This window comes from Enhydra lutris, unplaced genomic scaffold (genome assembly GCF_002288905.1).
Source record: "Enhydra lutris kenyoni isolate GAN:26980312 unplaced genomic scaffold, ASM228890v2 scaffoldscaffold32, whole genome shotgun sequence".
Lineage (NCBI taxonomy): Eukaryota > Metazoa > Chordata > Mammalia > Carnivora > Mustelidae > Enhydra > Enhydra lutris.
The window spans coordinates 217,678-236,865 of NW_019154116.1; the positions used below are offsets into that span (position 1 = coordinate 217,678).

The following is a 19,188-nucleotide window of genomic DNA, read 5'->3' on the forward strand; positions in this document are numbered from 1 at the left end:
GCCGCCGGACGTGCCCCTGAGGCTGGCGCTGCGGGGTCACAGCCCTCCCCCCCGTCCCCGCCCCGGGGCTGTAGGCACGGGGTCTTCGCCTGCACACCGTGCGCTTAGTCCCCGAAGGAGCCTCTGACTTGAGAAGCAGCAGCTCCCTTTCTGGGCTTGTCTGGTAGGGTTTCACGCTTTCTGGAGCGCGTTCCTCCAGCCGTGCGGAGACTGAACCCGCTGCCCCGAGGCTCGGCTGTTCCAGACCCTTCGCCCCAGGAGAGAGCCTGGGTCTGCCGCGGGCAGCGTTCCCTTTTCTGTTTCTTCCCGGAGACCTCTTTTTGGTTGAGTCCTGCTCTGGGGATTGGAGGAAAGAGCGCCTTTTCTCTGCATTTTCTCCGCAGAACGTGGGCCCCGTTAGGCTGCGTGGCTCAGAAAGTGGTCGCACGTGTTGTTTCCGTGGAGATGGTGAGGGGCGCAGCCTGTCCACGGCGGCTCCGAGGAAACCTGCCTCGGTGCTGCTTGTTGAGCCGTGGGGAGGTGTGACATCTCCCCCCGGCCTGCTGCATTTTGGAAAGCGGGAAATCTCTGTAGAGAATCACAACGTGACACGCGTGCGTCTCGTACTTCTCTTATTTTCCAAACGTGGTGCCTGCGAGAAACGTGCGTTTGTTCGTACTCCTGACGTTTTTCTTGTGTCCAGAACTTGAGCCTTTCAATGGCTGCTCTGGTCCCTTCCCCCAACCTCGCGGGTCCCCACCTGCCGGAACACTTGCCCAGGGCTGTGGGCTCCCCTCTCCCGCACAGAGCCATCAAGACGCACCCACACCGTGGGTCAGGGAAGGCCACGGAAAGGAACCCGCTTCTCCCTCCCTTCCTCAGACTCACGCTGTCCAGGCCCCAGCACAGAGCATCCTCACACGGGACACGCTGTGTCCACTCCTCCTCCATCCGTCCCCCGGGCCTGGGTCTCACGTGCTGGGTCTACCTGGTTGGCTGGCCTGATGCGGGGATGAGAGAGGTGAGTGTTGGCCCAGTGGGCCCTGCCTCTGGGGGCCCCTGTGTGTAATCATGAAATCATTTTGTCCCTCACAGAAGGGGGCACTGCCTGGGAGGTCCTCACTGGTGTGGGAGACATCCAGGATCAAATGGAGGGACCCCTTGGGGAGGGGAGGCCGGGAGACTTGCCCCCTGCCCCCAGCCCTGTGCTGCCCATTGGGGGTCTCTTCTGGCCATGCCCGCAACCCCGGTGAAATGCCGTGGGAGGGTCCTGTGACCCTCCGCAGAAAGCCCCATCTGTCTGCAGAGTCGGAGCAGATCATGGATGGGGGCCCTTCACGTGGGGCAGGTGGGAAGAGAGCTCAGGGGAGCGGCACGCCGAGCCCTGCATGTCTTCATGGGAGCCATGAGAAAGTTTTGTGTGCCCCCCTCCCGGGGACAGGGCCAGCCGTCCTCGCTCTGTGGGTATAGATGCCCCCAGAAGGGGAGAGCCCCCGCCCCCAGGAGCAGTCTGACAGGCCCTCTCCCCTGTGCAGCCGGGGCTGCCTGTCTTCTGGGGGGCTGGGCGGTACTCCAGGATCCTTATCATCCAGGTCCCTCCCCAGACACCTGCCCTGACCAGGCGCCTTTCCCAGCACATGCTGGGTGCCCCTGCTCTGCCCACTGTCCTCCCAAGGGCCTTCCCAGAGCCACCCTGTGCCCTGTGGCCCTCCCAGCCCACCACACAACCTGACTGCTCCCCACGGCTCACCTCTCCTCCAGGGCTGGAGGAGGCTGGGCTTGTCGGGAGAACCCGGTGGTGTTCCAGCTCCCTCTGACCCTCCCTGGGCAGGAGCGGGCGGGCCCCTGACCCCAGAGCAGCACAGACCAAAGGCCTCTGAGGGAGGGAGGTGAGTGGATCTGTCCTGGCCTCTGGGTGCAAGGGTAGCCTGTGCCGCAGGTAGCCAGCACTCACCTGTGTGAGTAGTTCAAGGCCCTTGAGGGTCACTGTACCCCTTTCTTCCCACAGATGCCCCTTCCCCCCTGCCAAAGGCCAAATGAGGAGTTCGTTGTTCAGTCCTTGGAAAGTGAAGGAAGGGAGGGTTTGAAAGTTTGAAAACTGTGAGGTGTTGGCCGGTTCATTTGCTCTAGAAACAGCAGAGGGGTCTATAGACCCTGTTAGGGCGGACCTGTGCCCTCCAGGAGGGGCAGCGCCACACCCACCACGGCCCCACCCCTGGGAAGTGTGCACTCCCCGCTGACTCTCTCTGCCTGGGCCTTAGTCTAGTTGGGGAGACTCAGTGTTGCGAGAGACAGGCCAGCGCTCCGCAGGGCACCGTCTGCTTCTGGACACATGTGGGCCTGGGAGAAGCCTCGTGTTTGGCCCCAGAAGGGAGCCTGGTGGTGGGTGGAACTGCTGACCTCCCCTCATGGTGGGCCCCCACATCCTGTACCTGTCGGTCTGCAGGTGGGTGCCATGACCCCCAGGGGCCTGCACGCAGCATATTGGGTGTTGGACCTGCGTTACAGGGAGCGGTGGCTCCCGGGGCCCCTGCTCTAAGTCGTCTGCCCCCCTCGGCTAAGCACGCCTCCTGAGGGGCCTGGACGGCAGTTAGCTTCTGATGAGACGTAGCTAGAAATAGGAGAGCGCCCCTACTCCTCAGGGCCCCGGGGAGCTTCGAGCTCCCTTCCTTCCCCTCTGCCCCGACCTCTGGACATAGCATGGGGAAGAGCAGAGCTGAGGTCACGCCATCTGCCTCCATAGGTACGCGCAGGCAAGGCTGGTGGTCGGCTCTGATCAGCAGGGCCTGGGGCGGCACGACACTAGACCAGGGCTGGAGGAGGAGATGACTCAGATGAGACGTGCCATGGGTGCCACCCAGAACGAGAGCTGGTGCACAGCACAGAGCCCCAGGACCCTTGGCTCGACCCTAAAGTAGGGCCAGGCTTTACCAGACATGTGCTCCATTCAGCTGGTCTGTGGACATGGACCTGCCCACCCAGGACCTGCATGTGGTCAGAACTGGGGTTTCAGTCCAGCCTGGCTTTTCTGTCCGTCACCTGGTGGCAGGAGTCCAGCCCAACCCCTAGGCAACTTCCTGCCTCCCACATTCAGTGCCCCTTCCGTCCTGGAGTACTTGTCCTGCTCCCCCGTCCTGTCTGCCAAGGACCTGGCTTCACCCGAGCTGGGAACAAGTGGCTGCTACCTCCTTAGCGTCACAGCACTGTCCGGAGGCAGAGGTAGCGGCGTCTCCGAGCTTCTCCTCCACCGAGGACACTTGGCATCTCTCACCGGCCAGCCCCAGCCCCACGACCTCAGAGCAGGCCCTGTGGTGGAACGCTGGGCCCCAGGGGCTGGTGGTTTGGCCCACACTGTGAGGGAAATGTCCCATGTGTGAGGGAAATGGAGGTCTCTTAGCGAGGAGGTGGATGTGCTGGGTAGGGGCTGGCCAGGTGCAGGTAGACCCCGTCCAAGCCTTAAAGGGAAGCAGCCCCTGCCTTCTTAAGCTCCCCCTGCCTCCCACCTGTGTGTATCCACGAATGGCCACTGTCCCCACATGTCTGCAATTCTCTCTGCCCCAAATGGACTTTCTCGGGGATGTAAGAGATGGTTGAAGTGAGACGCACTGGGGTCCTCGGGGGGCTCAGAGTTGGGGAGGAGCTTGGAGGACAGAGCGGAGCTGCTTCCGTCAGGATTCAAGCTGAACTGTGAGCCTCAGGGAGTCCATGCGTTTCTGGGAGTGGGGGCCGGGCCCGTGCCTCCCTCCCTGCCGTGTGGCCCTGAGCTCCGTGTGACAGCCCAGGTGCTGAAAAGCTGGACTCCGGAGGATCTCCAGCTGCTCTCCGGAGTCCAGGCAGGGCAGGAGGCCTGGCTGCCCCCAGGGTGGGGCCGGTGGGATGTGGTCTGGTGGGAGCCAGCGCCCGAAGCCCGGCCTCCTTTCTGTGCGCAGGACAGCGTCAGAGGCTCCCAAGGGCCACGGGTCACTGGGCACGGATGGGCCTCCTGACCCCCGGCTGGGCCCTGGGGGCTCTTACACTCTCGGCCCTGGCGTGCCTCTCCTCCCTGGAATTTCCTCCTCGACAAGCCTGGCCTTTGAGGGGCCCATGGCAAACCCCTGCCCACACTTCCACTGGCTCCCCAGAAAGACACCCTGTACCCCCACCCATTCACCGAGAGCCCCTCTTCTCGACCCTTCACTCTGGGCGATCAGGTACACATGCAGGGCTGACAGGGACCGGGTGGTGGGCTGGGCATGGAGAGGGTGGGACCCCTGTGGGGACCTCCCAGGGCACACCCAGCAGAGGGGCTGGGGTCTGTCTGCAGAGGCTTCCGGGGGGTACGGGCAGACCCTGTCCACAGCCCGAGCCCCCTTTCAGGCCCAGCTCAGGCCAACAGGTAAAACGTGGGGTCACAGGGGAGAAAGAAAGAAGGACCCAGGAGAGAAAGGCCGATCCAGGGCAGAGTGGAGCTGGGAGGGGTCGGAGGGACAGCCACAGCCTGCTCGCTGCCCCCATCCCCCAGGCGCCCCCCCCCCCCCCCCGGCGGGGCAGCTAGGCCATCCGTGAATGCTGGGTATTCACGGATAAGGGGGATGGCAGGGTGCTGGCCGGGACCCTAACACCCATGGGACGTCGCTACCCTGTCTCAGTTCCCGGAGGGCCCCTGGACGGGGTGGGGGGGTGCTGGGAAGTGAGGGGCAGATGCTGTCAGCTCACAGGGACTTCCGGGAATGCTGGCCCCCACCCCCGGCTCCGGCTACGCATTCGGTTTCTTTCTGTCTTGCCACAGGCCTGGGGGTGGAGAGCGTTGGCGGCTCTGCTCGCACGCGAGGCCCTGGCCGGGGTCCAGGTGGCTGTCCCTGCAGTGCTGGCGCTGACGGCCCCATCGCGTGACAAGAGCCCAGAGGAGGCCCCGCCGGGCGTGCCCCGCCGGGATGTGGCTGCAGAGGAGGGGAAGTGGGGGTGCCCAGATGGGGGGGACACGCCATGCTGGGGGCTGGCGTCCTTATGTAGGACATGGTGGGGAGGGGAGCAGTTAGAGGGGGCCCCCTAGGTGGGGGCACATATGCCGGAGGCCTGGTGTCCTTGACCAGGGACATGGTGGGGAGGTGAGAGAACTGGGGGTTTGCCCCACACTGTGCCTCTAGTGGGCATGGGATGGGGCTAGCCCAGTGAGTGTGTTTGGGGGTGAGCATCCCACAGCATCCCCGTCATTGTGCCGGGGCTCCCCCCACCCCAGCCTCACAGCTGTGGGAATCCTCGGTCCCCAAACAGGGTCTGCAGGGGCAAAGAGTCAGCAGGCAAGGGTTAGCCCAACCCCCACCTCTGGTTCCTTAATCTGAGGGCCATTTGGGGAAAGCTGGGGGCAGGGAGCTGCTTCGAGCTGAGGTGAGGTGGGAAGGACCCCTGCAATGGAGTTTGCTTTGCGGGAGGCTTGGCAGCCTGGGTGTGTGTGGGGGGTCCAGGGGGCCCTGAGGTGGGGGTCCTGTCCCTGTTCCACCTTCACTAAGGCCCAGATCCACCCCAGGTGCTGTGCGGGCTCTGCCCTGGCCGGGAGCTGTGGCCTCCCTGGTGTGGCGGCAGGACAGGACCCTCTGGGTGGTCTGGGAAGCCGGGCCTGGCTCCAGTGATGTCATCTAGGGGCTGTGGAGGGGTCGGAAGGGATGGGACCGTCCCTCCATTCTCCCTCCATTGGCTTTCTGGGCCTTGGAGTCCATGAGGTCATGTACACGGCGCTGTGGGCGGATCCGTGTGGGTTCGCTGTCCGCAGCACAAAGGAGTAGGTCTAGGGCCGTCCCTGGACCTCACAGCTCAGTGCGTCGCTGCCTTGGAGAGAAGGGTGTGGGGGGCTTGCTGGCTGCCAAGGGTTTCCGTTGCAGGGAGAGGCCTGGGCTGCCTGTGCACCCGCCATCTCTGCACACTTGCCCGGGGAGCCCAGGTGCGACCTTTCACTTCACCAAGATACCCCACTTTCCGGCCATGGAAATGGGTTCATTTCTGGGAATGTTTAATGCAGGGAACAAAGCTCTAGTGCTTATCAGCTGTGGGAAGGGGAGGGAGTCGATGGCCTGCTGGCCTCAGAGAGGGCGGGACAGGGAGGCTGGAGACCAGAGCCACGATGTGGCCGCCGCCTGTGGGGCTGTCCTGAGGGCCGCCTCTCTGCATCTGCCCCTTTGCCCCTTTGGACACGGGTGGACATCACGCTTGCACCTGGCCACACAGAGCTGCGGGGCCGGCCGTGCGGCTGGTGTGGGCCAAGGGCGGGGGGTCTCCGGCAGCTGCAGTCTGGTCCTACTGAGCCGAGGGGATTAGATGGGTCTTCTCACCTGGGCGTGAGAGGCACGCATCGGGGGCCTGCAGTCCCAGAGCTCTGGGGACCTTGTGTGCGGCCCTTTGACCCCAAGTTGCACCGACGTCCCCTGCAGCTCTGGTGTGGAAAGCACATGAGGGGCAGCTGGGAGGCACTCCCGGCCCTGCCATGCCCTCCACGGAGGCTCCAGGCCCCTTTCCCTACCCCAGGGGAGCCTCCGTAATTGCTCAGGCCCAGGGGGACCCCACAACAGGGGCTGGTGAGCTGGGATATCGCCGACATCTGTCTGTGTGACCTGCATGTCTGTATGTCTGAGCTCTTCACCCCATGGTGGAGATAAGGCTGCACTGTGGGTGGGAGTCGGGGGACCCGGAAACTGTCAACCTGGGGGCTCCTGAGTCGCGCCAGGCCAGCCTTCATGGGGCTTCCTGTCCCAGCTGGGAAGCCCATGCCAGGTGGGCTGCTCTACACCAGGTGGGGGGTGGGAGGGAGGGGCTGGGGGAGCTGGAGGTGTGATGAGGTCTTGCAGGACCTTCAAGGGTGGTCCAAGTCATGTAGACCAGCAGTGCTGAGTTAGGGCACCTGCTGGAGGTTGGGTCTCCAGAGAGGGGCTTTGAGGACCCCGGGGACAGGTTGGGGGGTCCCTAAGCAGGACAGGACTCTGAACAGTTTCTGGGGAGCCGAATGGGGGTGGGGTCCCCGGGGTCAGCCCCAGCCCTGAAAGCCTGATCTCCTGATTATGACGCTGGTGCTCCCCTCAGCTGCCCCCAACAGGAGGACAGGCTGCCCCAGGGCGACCTGCCGAGGACAGCCCGGGTCAGCTGAGGAGTGTGGCTTTGCTTGCAGAAGGTGGTAGCCGGGAGCTGGGGAAACACAAGGAGGTCAGCAGGTAGGGGCGCAGGAAGGGTGCTGACGGCCTCACTTGGTTCTTCTCCGGCAGCTGTCCAGAAGGGCCCGCGGCAGCCGGCGGCCAGTGTCCCTGCACCCGAAGACCGCAGTCCAAGTGCGAGGTCCGCCGTGCTGGAGGGAAGGCTGCTGCTGGAGGTGAGCCCCCTTGCCATGCGAGCGCACGCCTGGCCGTCCATGCCACCCCCTGCCCTGGCAGGATGGACCGCTGACAATGCCGTAGAAGTGTTTCTGGACGGAGCTCCAGGACGGCCCTGGGAGCCATGGAGGTCAGGCACAGGTGCCCGGGTGGGGTCCGGCAGCTCAGGACAGAGAAAACAGGGGTGACCTTGGTCCATGCGTCTCTAGCCTGAAAATCGTTTCCCGCACCAGGTTCTCTTGTCACTTGTCAGTGGAAGAACCTGTTACCAGCTAAGCTGAATCACTGACAGCGGAGGGCACGCCGAGCCCCCAGGACCCGGCAGGGGTGCCTGGCTGGTCCATGTATCGGTGTCACCCCAGGACATCAGTGGCCCAGGGCGGCCTTTTCCCCGAGATGGGGCCTCTGACTGCTGGTGAAGGGCTATGCCCTTCCCGACCCTGTCACGAGGCCTGCCTCGTGTGGGGCTGGGGAGCACCAGGGCTCGGTTTCTCCGGTGAGCTGGGGCTGCGAGGCAGAGCTCTCTGGGTTGGTTCAGGTCACTGCGCGGAGCGGGGCTCACGGCTCAGGTCACTGTGCGGAGCGGGGCTCACGGCTCAGGTCAGTGTGCATGGAGCGGGGCCCACAGCTCAAGTCACTGCATGGAGCGGGGCCCACGGCTCAGGTCACTGCGCGGAGCGGGGCCCACAGCTCAGATCACTGTGCACAGAGCGGGGCCCACGGCTCAGGTCACTGCGCGGAGCGGAGCTCACTGCCGGCACCTACAGCCTGGAGCCCAGGGCCTGGGTTCGCCCCATCTCAGGAGGGCCTGGAGGACACAGGCAGCCCATAACCAGCTGCTCAGGTGCCCCCGAGCCCACGCCTCCCTGGCGGTCCCTAAGGGGCTGGGCCCCATGTCCCCTGTGTGTCTCTCAGGACCCCGGCGCCCAGTCCTTGCCTCCAGCCCTGTGTGGCGGGTGGTTCTGTTTCTCCTGGTGAGGGTCCTTGGTGGCACGTGCCTGCCCATCTGTCAGGCCGACGCACCAAGGGGCAGAAATGGTGGCTCATTGGCGCCTTTCACACTGATGACCTTGAGTCTGCTTGGAGCCGATCAGGATCTTTCCTGGGTGCTGGCCGCGGCCTCGCTTGGGTCCTGCCTGACCCCCAGCTGTCCCGTGGCAGCCAGGGTGACCTGTGGGTCCTGTGGGGGAGCCCTGGCTCCTCGCCCTCCAGCCTGTGGCCGGGCTGCCGTCCTGGCACCTTCACCACGGGGACGATCTCAGTGGTTTGCTGTTCACCGTGTCCTCTGCACATGATGCCGGCGCCCCTCATGGACAGCAGGGAACCAGGACTGTCCCCAGGCTCGCCCTCCTGCATCTTGCTCACGTCCTTCCATCCACCTCCCACCTCGATACCGTCCCTGACCACGTCAGCAGCCTCCCGCGGTCTGTGCATGAGCTCCTGGGTACTTCGGTGCTTGCCGCGGGGGCTGTGGTGGCGGGCATGTACCCCTCAGGCCCCTCAGCCTCAGATGACCTCACTTGGCCTCACCTGAAGGGAGGGCACAGTGCAGGGCACGACTATCTGCCACTGACAGATGGACAGATGGAAAACGTCTGTGCTGACCGGAGGGGAGCCAGAGAGGCTTGTGCCTAGAATCTGGGGCTTCCCACCTGCCCACTGTAACCCATGACTCCCCATGGTCCCCACAGGAACACCCATGGTCCCCTAGGATTTTCCACAGCCTCCCACAGTCCCCACAGGGCCCCCCCTTACCCCTATGGCCGCCATGACCCTTTATGAGCCCGCATGGTCCCTAACGGACCCCCACGACCCCATGATTTTCCATGACTCTCCATGGCCCCCATGACCCCCCATGGCCCCCAGTGGTCCCCCAGGGAGCCCCAAAACCCCACATACCTTCCATCTCCCCGCAAGGGACTTCAACCCTGCTGACGTGATTGTTCTCATGAAGATCAAGAAACTTATAGGTCACTTCCTTTAAAAAAAATGAGGAAGTATATACTTATGTTTAATCTCCATGAAACTTCAGTATGGTGGATGCCTGGGGACCCCCTTCTTAGAGCCCCTGAAGGTTTCAGTGCTGTTTGGAGCAGAGCATGGCTTCTGGCAACACAGGAGCTTTTAGAAATATTGTGGTTTCCATAGGAGATGTATTTTCATACTTCATTATTTATCATGTTTTTCTGAATCTGGTTCTTACATATTAATTTTTCCTCTAAAGTTGGATTTTTCTGTCAGTGCTGGTAAGCTTGGGGCTGGAAAACATTGTGCAGGCTTGAGTTTTATTCCTGGTGAAAGATGACTGGCATTGCTCTTTTTCTAATTCATGTTCAAAATTAAGATAAAATCTTAAACATGAAATCTTTAAACTTTGTCCGGACTGCAAATATGGGAGCATGAGCCCACAGCACCCCAATCTCCTTTTGGAGCCCAGAGGACTGCTGTGTCTGCACCACTCATGTCCACACCGCCACCCTCTGGCCCCTCTGTGGGTCCCCAGCAGTTGTCCTACCCTCCACACAAGGACTGGGTCTTCCCGAGGGCCTCAGGACGTGGAGGGGACACTGAGGTCCTTGTACAGCTGAAGCCCAGAAAGTGGCCAGGCCTGTGCCTGAGGGAGCACAGCAGCTCCCTCAGAGCTGGGAGGGCGGGAAGGGTGGTGCCTTGCCCCAGACCTGCCTCTGGCCCAGGGTGTACAGGTCTGGGGAGTGACCCTCTGGGACAGGACCCAAGGCTGCAGGTCAGTTTGCCCGGGCACAGGGGCTCTTCCGCTGGCCCCCCACCCCCCTCCATCCCGTAGACTGAAGTCTCCTTCTGCCGCCTTTTGTAGCATGCTCTCTGTGACCACAGAAGTTTCTGGAAGTTCCCTTGTGTTGGAAATGAGCTAGGTTGTATAGTGAGTGTTCTCCTCACTGCATTTCTATTGTGGGGCTTCTCCAACTTGAGAATTAGAGAATCTTTTTGAAGTTTAAAAATATTCCCTAACAGCAAAACAAACAAATCCAGCCACAAAGAAAGAGAAAAGAAACAAGAAAATCCAGCTCTTCTTTCCAATCTTTAGTCTCTTAGAGACAAACTGGAAAAATGAGAGGTTTATGGCAGTCATCATAAATTCATAAGATTTAAAAGGCCTGTGGTCTGATATCTGCTATTTTTAGATGAAAAAGACAAGATTTGGAGCTGTTGGGGGCCCAGGGTCTCTGCTGGCGTTGGGCCAGGGCTTGGTGTTTCTTTGTCCATGGTTAGTCCTCTTGGGCTTATGGTCCCTCAAGAAGCCAGGATCTTGGTAAAGGCACAGGGCAGGGGAGACGGGAGGTGTGGGATGGGATAGGCAGGTTCTGGAAACATACATATTCGGTCACAAAGAGCAACGTCCTGGGTTTCTAGTCCCACTTCTAAGATGGGCTGTAGTGTTTAGTGTGGACATGGCAGTGTGCTAGCGGGAACTGTGGACTACTGGCCACCTGGCACTAGCTAGAGTTCAAGCATACCAAGGGTACATTTTCTCACACTTACCTATAAGTTCACGCATGCTGAAATTTGTTCTCATTGGTGGTGTGGTGTGGCCACCATCATAATGAAGACACACAGCAATTCTGTTGTGCCCAATTTTCCCCAGGGTACCCACGTGCGGCTCCCCAGCCACCACACCCGTGCTCTTCAGCCCTTGTGGCCTTCTCCAGCTGCCATGCTTAGGACGCCTGGGGTGGCTTCCTTCAACAGGGAACTCGGGCAGCAGTGACCCAGCCCCGTGGTGGCAGGGAGCACGGTTGGTTTTTGTCACTCTGTGGTGTGCTCACATCTCGGTGTACTTGTCCTCTAACTGGGGAGGGACGTTTGAGTTTCCAGGATTTGGTGTTATGAATAAAGCTGTAACACACACATGCCGGTTTCTCTGTGAACCTTGGTTTGGGTTTTGTTTGGGTAATACCCACGTGTGAGGTTGCTGGGTTTTGTGGTAAGTGTGGACGGGAGTGTCCTCACCCTCATGACCAGAGATGCTGAACACCTTCTCGTGAGCTCACCTGGCACCGAGAGAGGCCCCTTGTACGCAGTCTGTGCAGATATTTGCCCACTTAAAAAATCAGGCTGTTTGCTTCCTTACTTTTGACTTTGGACTTCTTTATGTATTCTGGACACACGATCTTTGTTGAATGTATGATTTGTAAGTAATTGCTTCTAGTCTGCCTTGTCTTTTCATTATCTTGACAGCATCTTGCAGAGAATGAATGTACCTAATTTTGACAAAGCCCAATTTATCGATTTTTTAAATAGATCATTGTATTGGTATCACATTTGAGAACACTTTATCTAGGTTGAAAAGATTTTTATTTTATGTTTGCCCCCAAAGTTCTCTAGTTTCCTGTTTTTACCTTAGGTTTATGGGTCCCTTTAAGTTAACTTTGGGCTCATGGTGTGAGGTTTGGGCTAAGGTTTGGGCTGAGATATACTTGCTTTGCATGTTAATATCCTTGTGTTTGCCCTAGCTTTATGAGTCTGTTCCTGGACTCTCTTCTGCTGTTGACTGTGTGCATGAACTTTCACAAAGAGGCACCAGCCTGCCTTGGTCACAGCCTTGGTCACAACATGTCTTGAAATTGGGTAGTGTGACTTTTCCAATTTGTGTTCTTTTTTAGGAATTGTTTTGGCTTTTCTAGGTTTCTCTGTTTTTCCATATAAATTTTAGAGTTAGCTTGTTGCTACCTACAAAAGTTACTGCCAGGATTTGGACTGGGATTGTGTTAAATCAGTAGGTCAGGTTGGGAAGAACCGACACCTACCAGTGCTCACCCTAGCGCGCGGGCGCACCATTCGGTCTCTTGCTGCTTTCCTCCCTGTCTGTCTGTGTGGCATCGAGATCCTGCACATCTTGTCAGGGTTAGATCTAAGTGTTTTCTGTCTCCATTGCTATTATACCAGAACTTTTCTTAATTTCAATTTCATTATTATGTGGAAACACTATATTCCAATATTATATAGAAATCCTTTACTCTCTAGAAATAGAACACCATAGAAATGACTTATTTTTCTAGGTTGACTTTGTAGCTTGCTGAATTCATTAGTAGTTCTCAGAGTTTTGTTTTTTGTGGGTTTTTTTGGTAGATTCTGTGGGTAGTTTTAACATAGATTTTCATGTTGTCTGAAAATAGAGACAGTTTTTATCTACTTGTTCAGTCTACATACTTTATTTTTCTTGTCTTACTGCCCTTCCGGGGCTTCCTGACCAGCATAGAGGAGGAGAGGGGACATCTCTGTCAGGCTTGTTCCCAGTTGTGAGGGGAAACCTAGAGGCTTTCAGTGGTAAGTATTAGCTTAGATTTGTTTTTCAGGTTTTGTTTGTTCTGTTTTTGGTACATGCCTTATATCAGATTAAGAAATTGCCCTCTCGTCCCTGTTTTCGGAGTGTTCTTATTACAGACGGGAATTAAGTGTTGTCAAATACTTTGTCTGCATCCATTGACATATGCGATCATGGCTGTTTCCTCCAGTCTGTTAAGATTATAGTGACATTGATTCATTTTCCAACGTTGGCCCAAACTTGCTAGCTTAGGATAGATCTTATTTATATGTTGCTGGATAAAATTTGGTTGTATTTTGTGGGGATTTTTATGTTTGTGTTCGTGAGAACTATTTTTGTAGCTTCATTGTAGTGTCTTTGGTTCAGAAGTGTACTGGGGCAGGCTTCAGGAAGTTTCTTGAGAGTGATTCCTTCTCTTCTGTTATTTTCCCCTGAAATGTTTGTTAGAACTCACCAGTTTATTGGGGAATATTGGGAGTCTTCTTTGTTAGATTGCGGGGAAGGAGTGGAGAGAGAGAGAGTGTGTGTGCTTGAGCCATGGGGGAGGCGCAGGGGAGAGGGAGAGGGAGAAGCTCAAGCAGACCCCCCCACTGAGTGTGGAGCCCAACTCGGGCTTGATCCCATGGCCCTGAGATCAGGATGGGAGGTGACGTCAAGAGTCGGATGCTCAACCAGCTGAGCCGCCCAGATGCCCCCTTTGTTAGAAGATTTTAAACAATGGATTCAACTGCTTTAGCCACTGTGGGACTGTTGAGTCGTCTGTTCTAGTGTGAATTTTCGTAGTTTGCGTCTCTCAGGGAGTCGGTCCATGTCCGCTGCTTTACCGAATTTGTGGGTACACAGCTGTCAAGGTTTTCACGTGTTGTCCTGTTCCTGTCAGTGTCCGCGGCTTCTCCAGCTTTGTCTCCTTTCTGATTCTGTTGGTAATTTGTGACTCATTTTTTTCTTAGGTTAGAGGTTCATTCATTTTACAGATATTTTTCAAAGACACAGCTGTTGGTTTCATTGATTGTTGCTATGGACAGAATGTTTGCATTCCTCCCCTGCCCAATTAACATAATTTAAATTCGTATTAGACCGAAAGCCCAGTGTGAAGGTGTTAGGAGGCGGGGCTTAGGTCCTGTTTGGGGGGGTGCTGAGGTCATGAGGGTGGTGCGCCATGGACAGGATTTACGCCTCAGAAGAGGGACCCCAGAGAGCTCCCTTGCCCCTTCTGCCCTGTGGGGTTAGTGAAAAGCCATCCATGAGCCAGAAAGTAGGCCCCCACTTGACCTCTGTCACCGGGTGAGGTGTTCTGTAAACACCAGTGACATCAAGGTGGTTGGCAGGGTTCAAGTCTTTTATGTGCTTGTCGGCTTTCTGCCTCGTCTCAACCTGAGAGACAAGTGTGTTAACGTCTTCTGGTGTCATCGTGGAGTTTTGTCTTTTTCCTTTCAGCTCTGTCAGTTTTGCCTCGCGTGTCAGCAGTTCTGTGGAGGACGGACGCGTCTAGGGTTTCCGTGCTCTCGCCGCGAACTGCCCTTCTCCACTGCGTCACGCAAAGCGCCTCTTTGTTCCTCGCGGTTTCCCTTGCTCGGGGGTCTGCTTCGTCTGACCTAATCCAGTCCGATTGCTGTTCGCTGGGCATATCTCGTCCGTCCTTCTCTTTCTAACTCGTTTGTCGTGATATGCGTGAAGCGCGTGGTTTCCAGCCGCGAGGCGGGCCTCGGTTTGTTCGGCAGCAAGGGGAGCGCGTTCAGACGGAGCCACGGAGCCCCGGACGTCCTCCGCGGGGGCCTGAGGCCTCACCCGCTCAGGCGCTTATCTTCCCTGCGGGGTGGCAGCGGCCGTGGGGCTCAGCCAGCGAGATCTCTCCCAGAGAGCGCCCTGCCCTTGCGGCTGGGGTCCCCGCACGGCACCGTGGGGTCGGGGCCCTGCTTCCTGGCGCAGCCCCTCTCAGAGCCCCCGCCCTGCCTTCCTGGGCCCGTCCGCACGCACCCCCCGGACTGAGCAAGGACCAGCGCAGGTCACACACAGAGGCTGGGGCTCCTTCCCCCACACCTGCTCCCTCCTGGGCCCCTCTTCCTGGTCCTCGGGCTAGGTTCCCCCCCTCCCCGTTTCTCTTGGAGTTTAGCCTCCATGGCCCTGTGGTGGTTCTGTGCGTGGACCTAGTCAGGGGACCGAGGACCCCGGCCCTGACCTTCCCGAGGGGCAGCTTTCCCTCGGGCACTTGCACGCACACACGCCTGCTCGCCTGCCGGTCGAGCTTGTCAGTTGGTGGAGGGTGGTCTGTCCTCAGAGAGGGCACGGGGCGGGGGCACCGGCCTCCGCGCACCTGGCCTCTAGCTCCGGAGGACAGCAGCGGCCTGGGCCATGCCCACTGGTGACGGCAGCGCAAGTTCATGTTGTTTGAATGTGGCTCAGACATGGAAACGTCCTCGTCACAGCTGTGGAGCCCGAAATCCGTGTCACTGGGCCAAAAGCCTGGTGTGGGCGGGTGGGTCCCTCCGGGTGGCTTTAGGGGAGAGTGTGTCCCATCCCCCCCCCATCTGCCGACAGCCGGTCCTCCCGTGTTTCTGTGTCCTCAGAAGGACACCCGTCCTGTGGGCGTGGGGCCGCCCTAATCCAGAGTGACCTCAGCTTGGTGCAACCACAGGCGCTGAGATTCCTTCCCGAATCAGGTCACCGTCCCAGGTTCCAAGCACGTGTGACTTTGGGGGCCGCTGCCGAGCCCCGTACACTGTCCACTTTGCAGGGCGGGAGCCTTAGGCTAGAGCACAGGCTGGGGCAGAAACTCGGGCTTCCTCGCCTCCAGGGTCCCGATGCTGACCTGCTCCTGACGCTAGAGCTCGGCCCCCCAGGTGCTGGGGCTGTTCCGGACCACGGGGACTCGCCTGGTCCTCAGTATCCTGGAGGGGCAGATGCTGTCATTGTGACCATTTTACAGATGGGGAAATGGAGGCAAAGAGAGCTTCTCTAGGTTGCCCCCTGCCACATACCAGCAAAGGCAGAGCTGGAACTGGCCCCCCACCACTCCCTGTGGGCCTCCCTCCAAGCTGGCGTCCGGGTGGCCCTGTGGGCTCACTGGTGAAGGGCTGCTGTCCAAGCCTGAGGCCTGGCTCGGCTCACTCTACACCCGCAGAGCATTTCCAGGCCTTGCTTCCAGCCCTTTGGGGCTGGCTGGCTGGAGTGTCATGTGTCAGACTCGGGGGCACAGTCACAGAGGCCTCCGTCCCCGCTGGCCAGACTGAAACAGGAAGGAGGCGGGAGGGTGCTGTGGCTGGTGGGGCTGAGTGCCGGAAGGACACTGGTACTCGTGGTGAAACTGGCATCATAGAGGACTTCCCCCGGCATTTCATGGAGAAGGTAAGTCGGAGCCCCGTCAGAAAGTGGAGGGCAAAGGGCCCCAAGCCTCTGACACTTCCAAGGAAGGCTGGCCGGGCAGACCCAGGGAGCGAGGGCCAGGGTGCCCCAGGTCCTATGGTGTGCTGTGGGCTTCACAGAGGAACCAGCCCTCACGGGGGCCTAGAGACACGCAGGCAGGGGTCCTGGAGAAGCCCAGGTGTAGGGGCGTAGGGCAGGCTGAGGGTGGTGGAGGCTGAGAGGCAGGTGGGATGGCTGCTTGGGGAATGAGTGGGTCTCCAGCAGACCAGCCTCCCTGGGGGAATTTAAAAGGAAGAGCTATGAATCAAGGAGTCAGTGGTTCCTTCATACTTTCGCAAAGTCCTTGGGAACTACCGTGGAGATCATTTGGGACAGTGGTGACCGGGTGTGGCCCCAGGCCCCTTTCCACAGACATGATTGCTAGACACAGAGCACAGCCAGCGCCAGGGTGCCCGGGTCCAAGAGAGACCCCGCACGGGCACACGGCCCTGCGGCCATGGGGGTAGAGTCGCCGGCCCCTCCCACGCTGCAGATGAGGGCTGGGATCTGGGGGCATGGTCAGGGTGGGTGGTGGTACTGCAGGCCAGCTGCTGACCCAACCTCGGCCCACAGCACGAGGATGGGCCCAGCGCCTCTGCGGAGCCCGACAGCCCGGACAGACCCAAAGATGCCCACATCAGGCTTGTCCCCACCAGAGCTCGTGGCTCCATCGTGGCTATAGGGCTTCCTGGGGGCTGACCCCACCCATTCCTAAACTCCAGCACACAGGAGGGGCACAGACCCTTCCCAGGAGGGAAGGCAGCTCAGGCAAACAAGGGAAACCAACCAACCGGCTGGTGGCGGGCATCTCCTCGCAGCGTCCATGAAATGAAAATAGGTGCCACGAAAGGCAATAATCAGAGGTTTTGAAAAAGCTCAAGAATTAAAAGCATGAGAGCAAACTTAGGAACCGTGGGAAGACCCAGGGTTGATGCTGAAGGGTCACTTCAGCTTCTCCAAGAGGGAAAGGAAGCTAGGTGGAGAATATAGGCCCCAAGAGGCCCACACGCTCCAATTCCAGAAAGATCGGGGGCGGAAACCAGCCAGGAGGGTTTCCCAGAACCGAGGGCTGGGTTTCCGGCCCGAAGGTCCTCCTGCATGGCCAGCAGAGTGGACGGAAAGGACCAGGGTGTTCTCCTTTCTGGAGTTCCAGCTCCGCCACCCCCTACCCGGTGGCAGTGAGAACATCCCACATGCTCCCAGAGGGAAGGGGCAGGTTTCAGGGAAAGCGCTGAGCCTCAGGGTCTGGGCCTCACGTGGGAGGCTGGAGGCTGGAAGGCCACGGGAAAGTGCCTGCCGGTGAGGGAAGAAGGTGTTGTCTTCCCCAGGGGACCCCCACGCCTGCCTGCTCAGAGAGTGAGGCTGAGAAGAGCAAGTGTGAGGCCCCAGCAGCAGGGGAAGGAGGTTCTCTGCACACCCGAGATCTGGGTACTGCCCCGCCTGTGTCAGCTGTGGAAACCTGTGGTCGTAGAGGCTCCGCTCGTGGATTCACGCGGCGCTGTGAGGCAGCCGTGTGAGGACGGCGGGCAGGTGCACACAGCCCCAGGCCGACAGCGGTCCTCTGAAAATGTCTGAAACCCAGGGAAGCCTGAGAGCGGCTGTCCGTGAGCCTGGGGGCACCGGGCCGGTTCTGACAGGATCTAAGGTCTTGCTCGCCTGGCTGTTACCCTTCGTCTCACTGCCAGACGTTTCGTCAGAGCTGCAGTCGCCCCAGCGTCCTTGTGCGTCCCTGCTACTTGGCAGATCTCTTCCAACCTGGGATTTTCGGCTCCTGGGTCTCTTCCCGAGCCTGCCTCCTGCAGACGTGCACAAACGGTCCCGTCCCCGCGGCCCGTCGAGGGCACAGGGGGCCCCTCGGAGCCGACTGTACTCACACTCCCCTGGGGCCGGTTTCTGCTGTCATCTTTGGTGTTTCCGACTCACGGCACTTTCTCTGGCTTCTCACCTCTTCTCTCCACAGTTTTGCAGTGAATAGACCGAGCCTCCTTACTCTAGTTTTTGAAACCTGCTTCTGTCCTTACGGGGACGGCCTGGAGAGCCCACGCGCCCTTCCCGGCCTCTGCTCTCCCGGACCCGGCCTGCCTACGCCGTCTCGCAGCTGAATCCTGTGCTGCGCCGGTTCTAGCCTTTGGTCCTCACGTTGTACGGGACGCCCCCCCTTTGCCGTGGGGACGGCCTGGGTGTGTTTCTCTCCTGAGAGCTTCCTCCTGGGGTGGGGGGTCTGCGGGGGTCACGGTGGGACGTCTCCGGGGGTCTCAGGCTGGAGCGTGTTACGCCTTCACACTTGGGAAGAATTTGGCTGAATGTACAGTCTGGGGTCCAAGCTTCTTCCCTTCCACCTTCAGAGACAGGCTCCGTCGTGGGCAGTCCCGGAGCGGCTGCGGCCGAGGGTCTGGGATGTGGGGCGCCGCCCGCTACGGGCTCAGACCGGCCCCACCACCTCTGCACTCCTGCTTCTGTCTTCGGAGCTGCTCTGACCCAGGTGTCCACGCCTCCCCGCGGGTTTTCTTCCACCTTCTGCCAGGCTCCTCCCCGCCGAGGCCCTGTGCGCGTGCGGCACACCGGAGCTGGCGCTGTTTTATCTCCGCGCTTACAGGGCCGCACCTCCCACTGCCGCTGGATTCATCCATCACGTTTCTTCTTCTTACTCCGTTTTGCTAATTTAGTCTTTTCTTACCTCCTGAAATAAAATTCACACTCGTCTTTCTGTTCGGATCCCCCCGCCCGCCCCCCGGCTGCTCCTGAGCTCCTGTCCCTGCTCCTCTGAGGAGCTGTGTGCCTGGGCAGGCGGGGCTCAAGGAGGGGAGGGAGCCCCGGCCGGCCACTCCCTGCAGCCCACCCTCTTGCCATCCCACCAGGGCTGGCAATCCCTGGGCAGCAGCAGAACAAGACTTCCTCCTCCCACCATTCTCTGGCTGACCCCCACGCCCCAGCCCCTACCTCACCTTCCCTCTCCAGCCCCGGATAACTTTCATGGGCTCTTCCCGTTATCCTCCTGGGCCTGATTTGGGGGAGGAGGAGCCAGAGCTTGTGCGGGCCAGGAAGCCCCGAGTCCATGTTTGATGGGACAAACTGCGGGGAGGGAATGTGGATGCAGACTGGTTGCATCCAGTGTGCTGAGCTGTGGGCCGCCCCAGGATCCTCAGGGGAAGGGTCCCAGCAGTTCCCAGG

General features: G+C 59.4%; 1 protein-coding gene across 1 annotated transcript in view; it reads left to right on the plus strand.

Annotated features, from left to right (window-relative positions):
• The window catches only part of LOC111153452 (aryl-hydrocarbon receptor repressor), a 68,241-nt gene that overhangs the window by 19,296 nt on the left and 29,757 nt on the right, over window positions 1-19,188 (plus strand). The window contains exon 3 of the mRNA XM_022512476.1: window positions 7,209-7,312. Coding sequence (XP_022368184.1) covers window positions 7,209-7,312 — 104 coding nt within the window. The remainder of the gene's footprint in view (window positions 1-7,208; window positions 7,313-19,188) is intronic.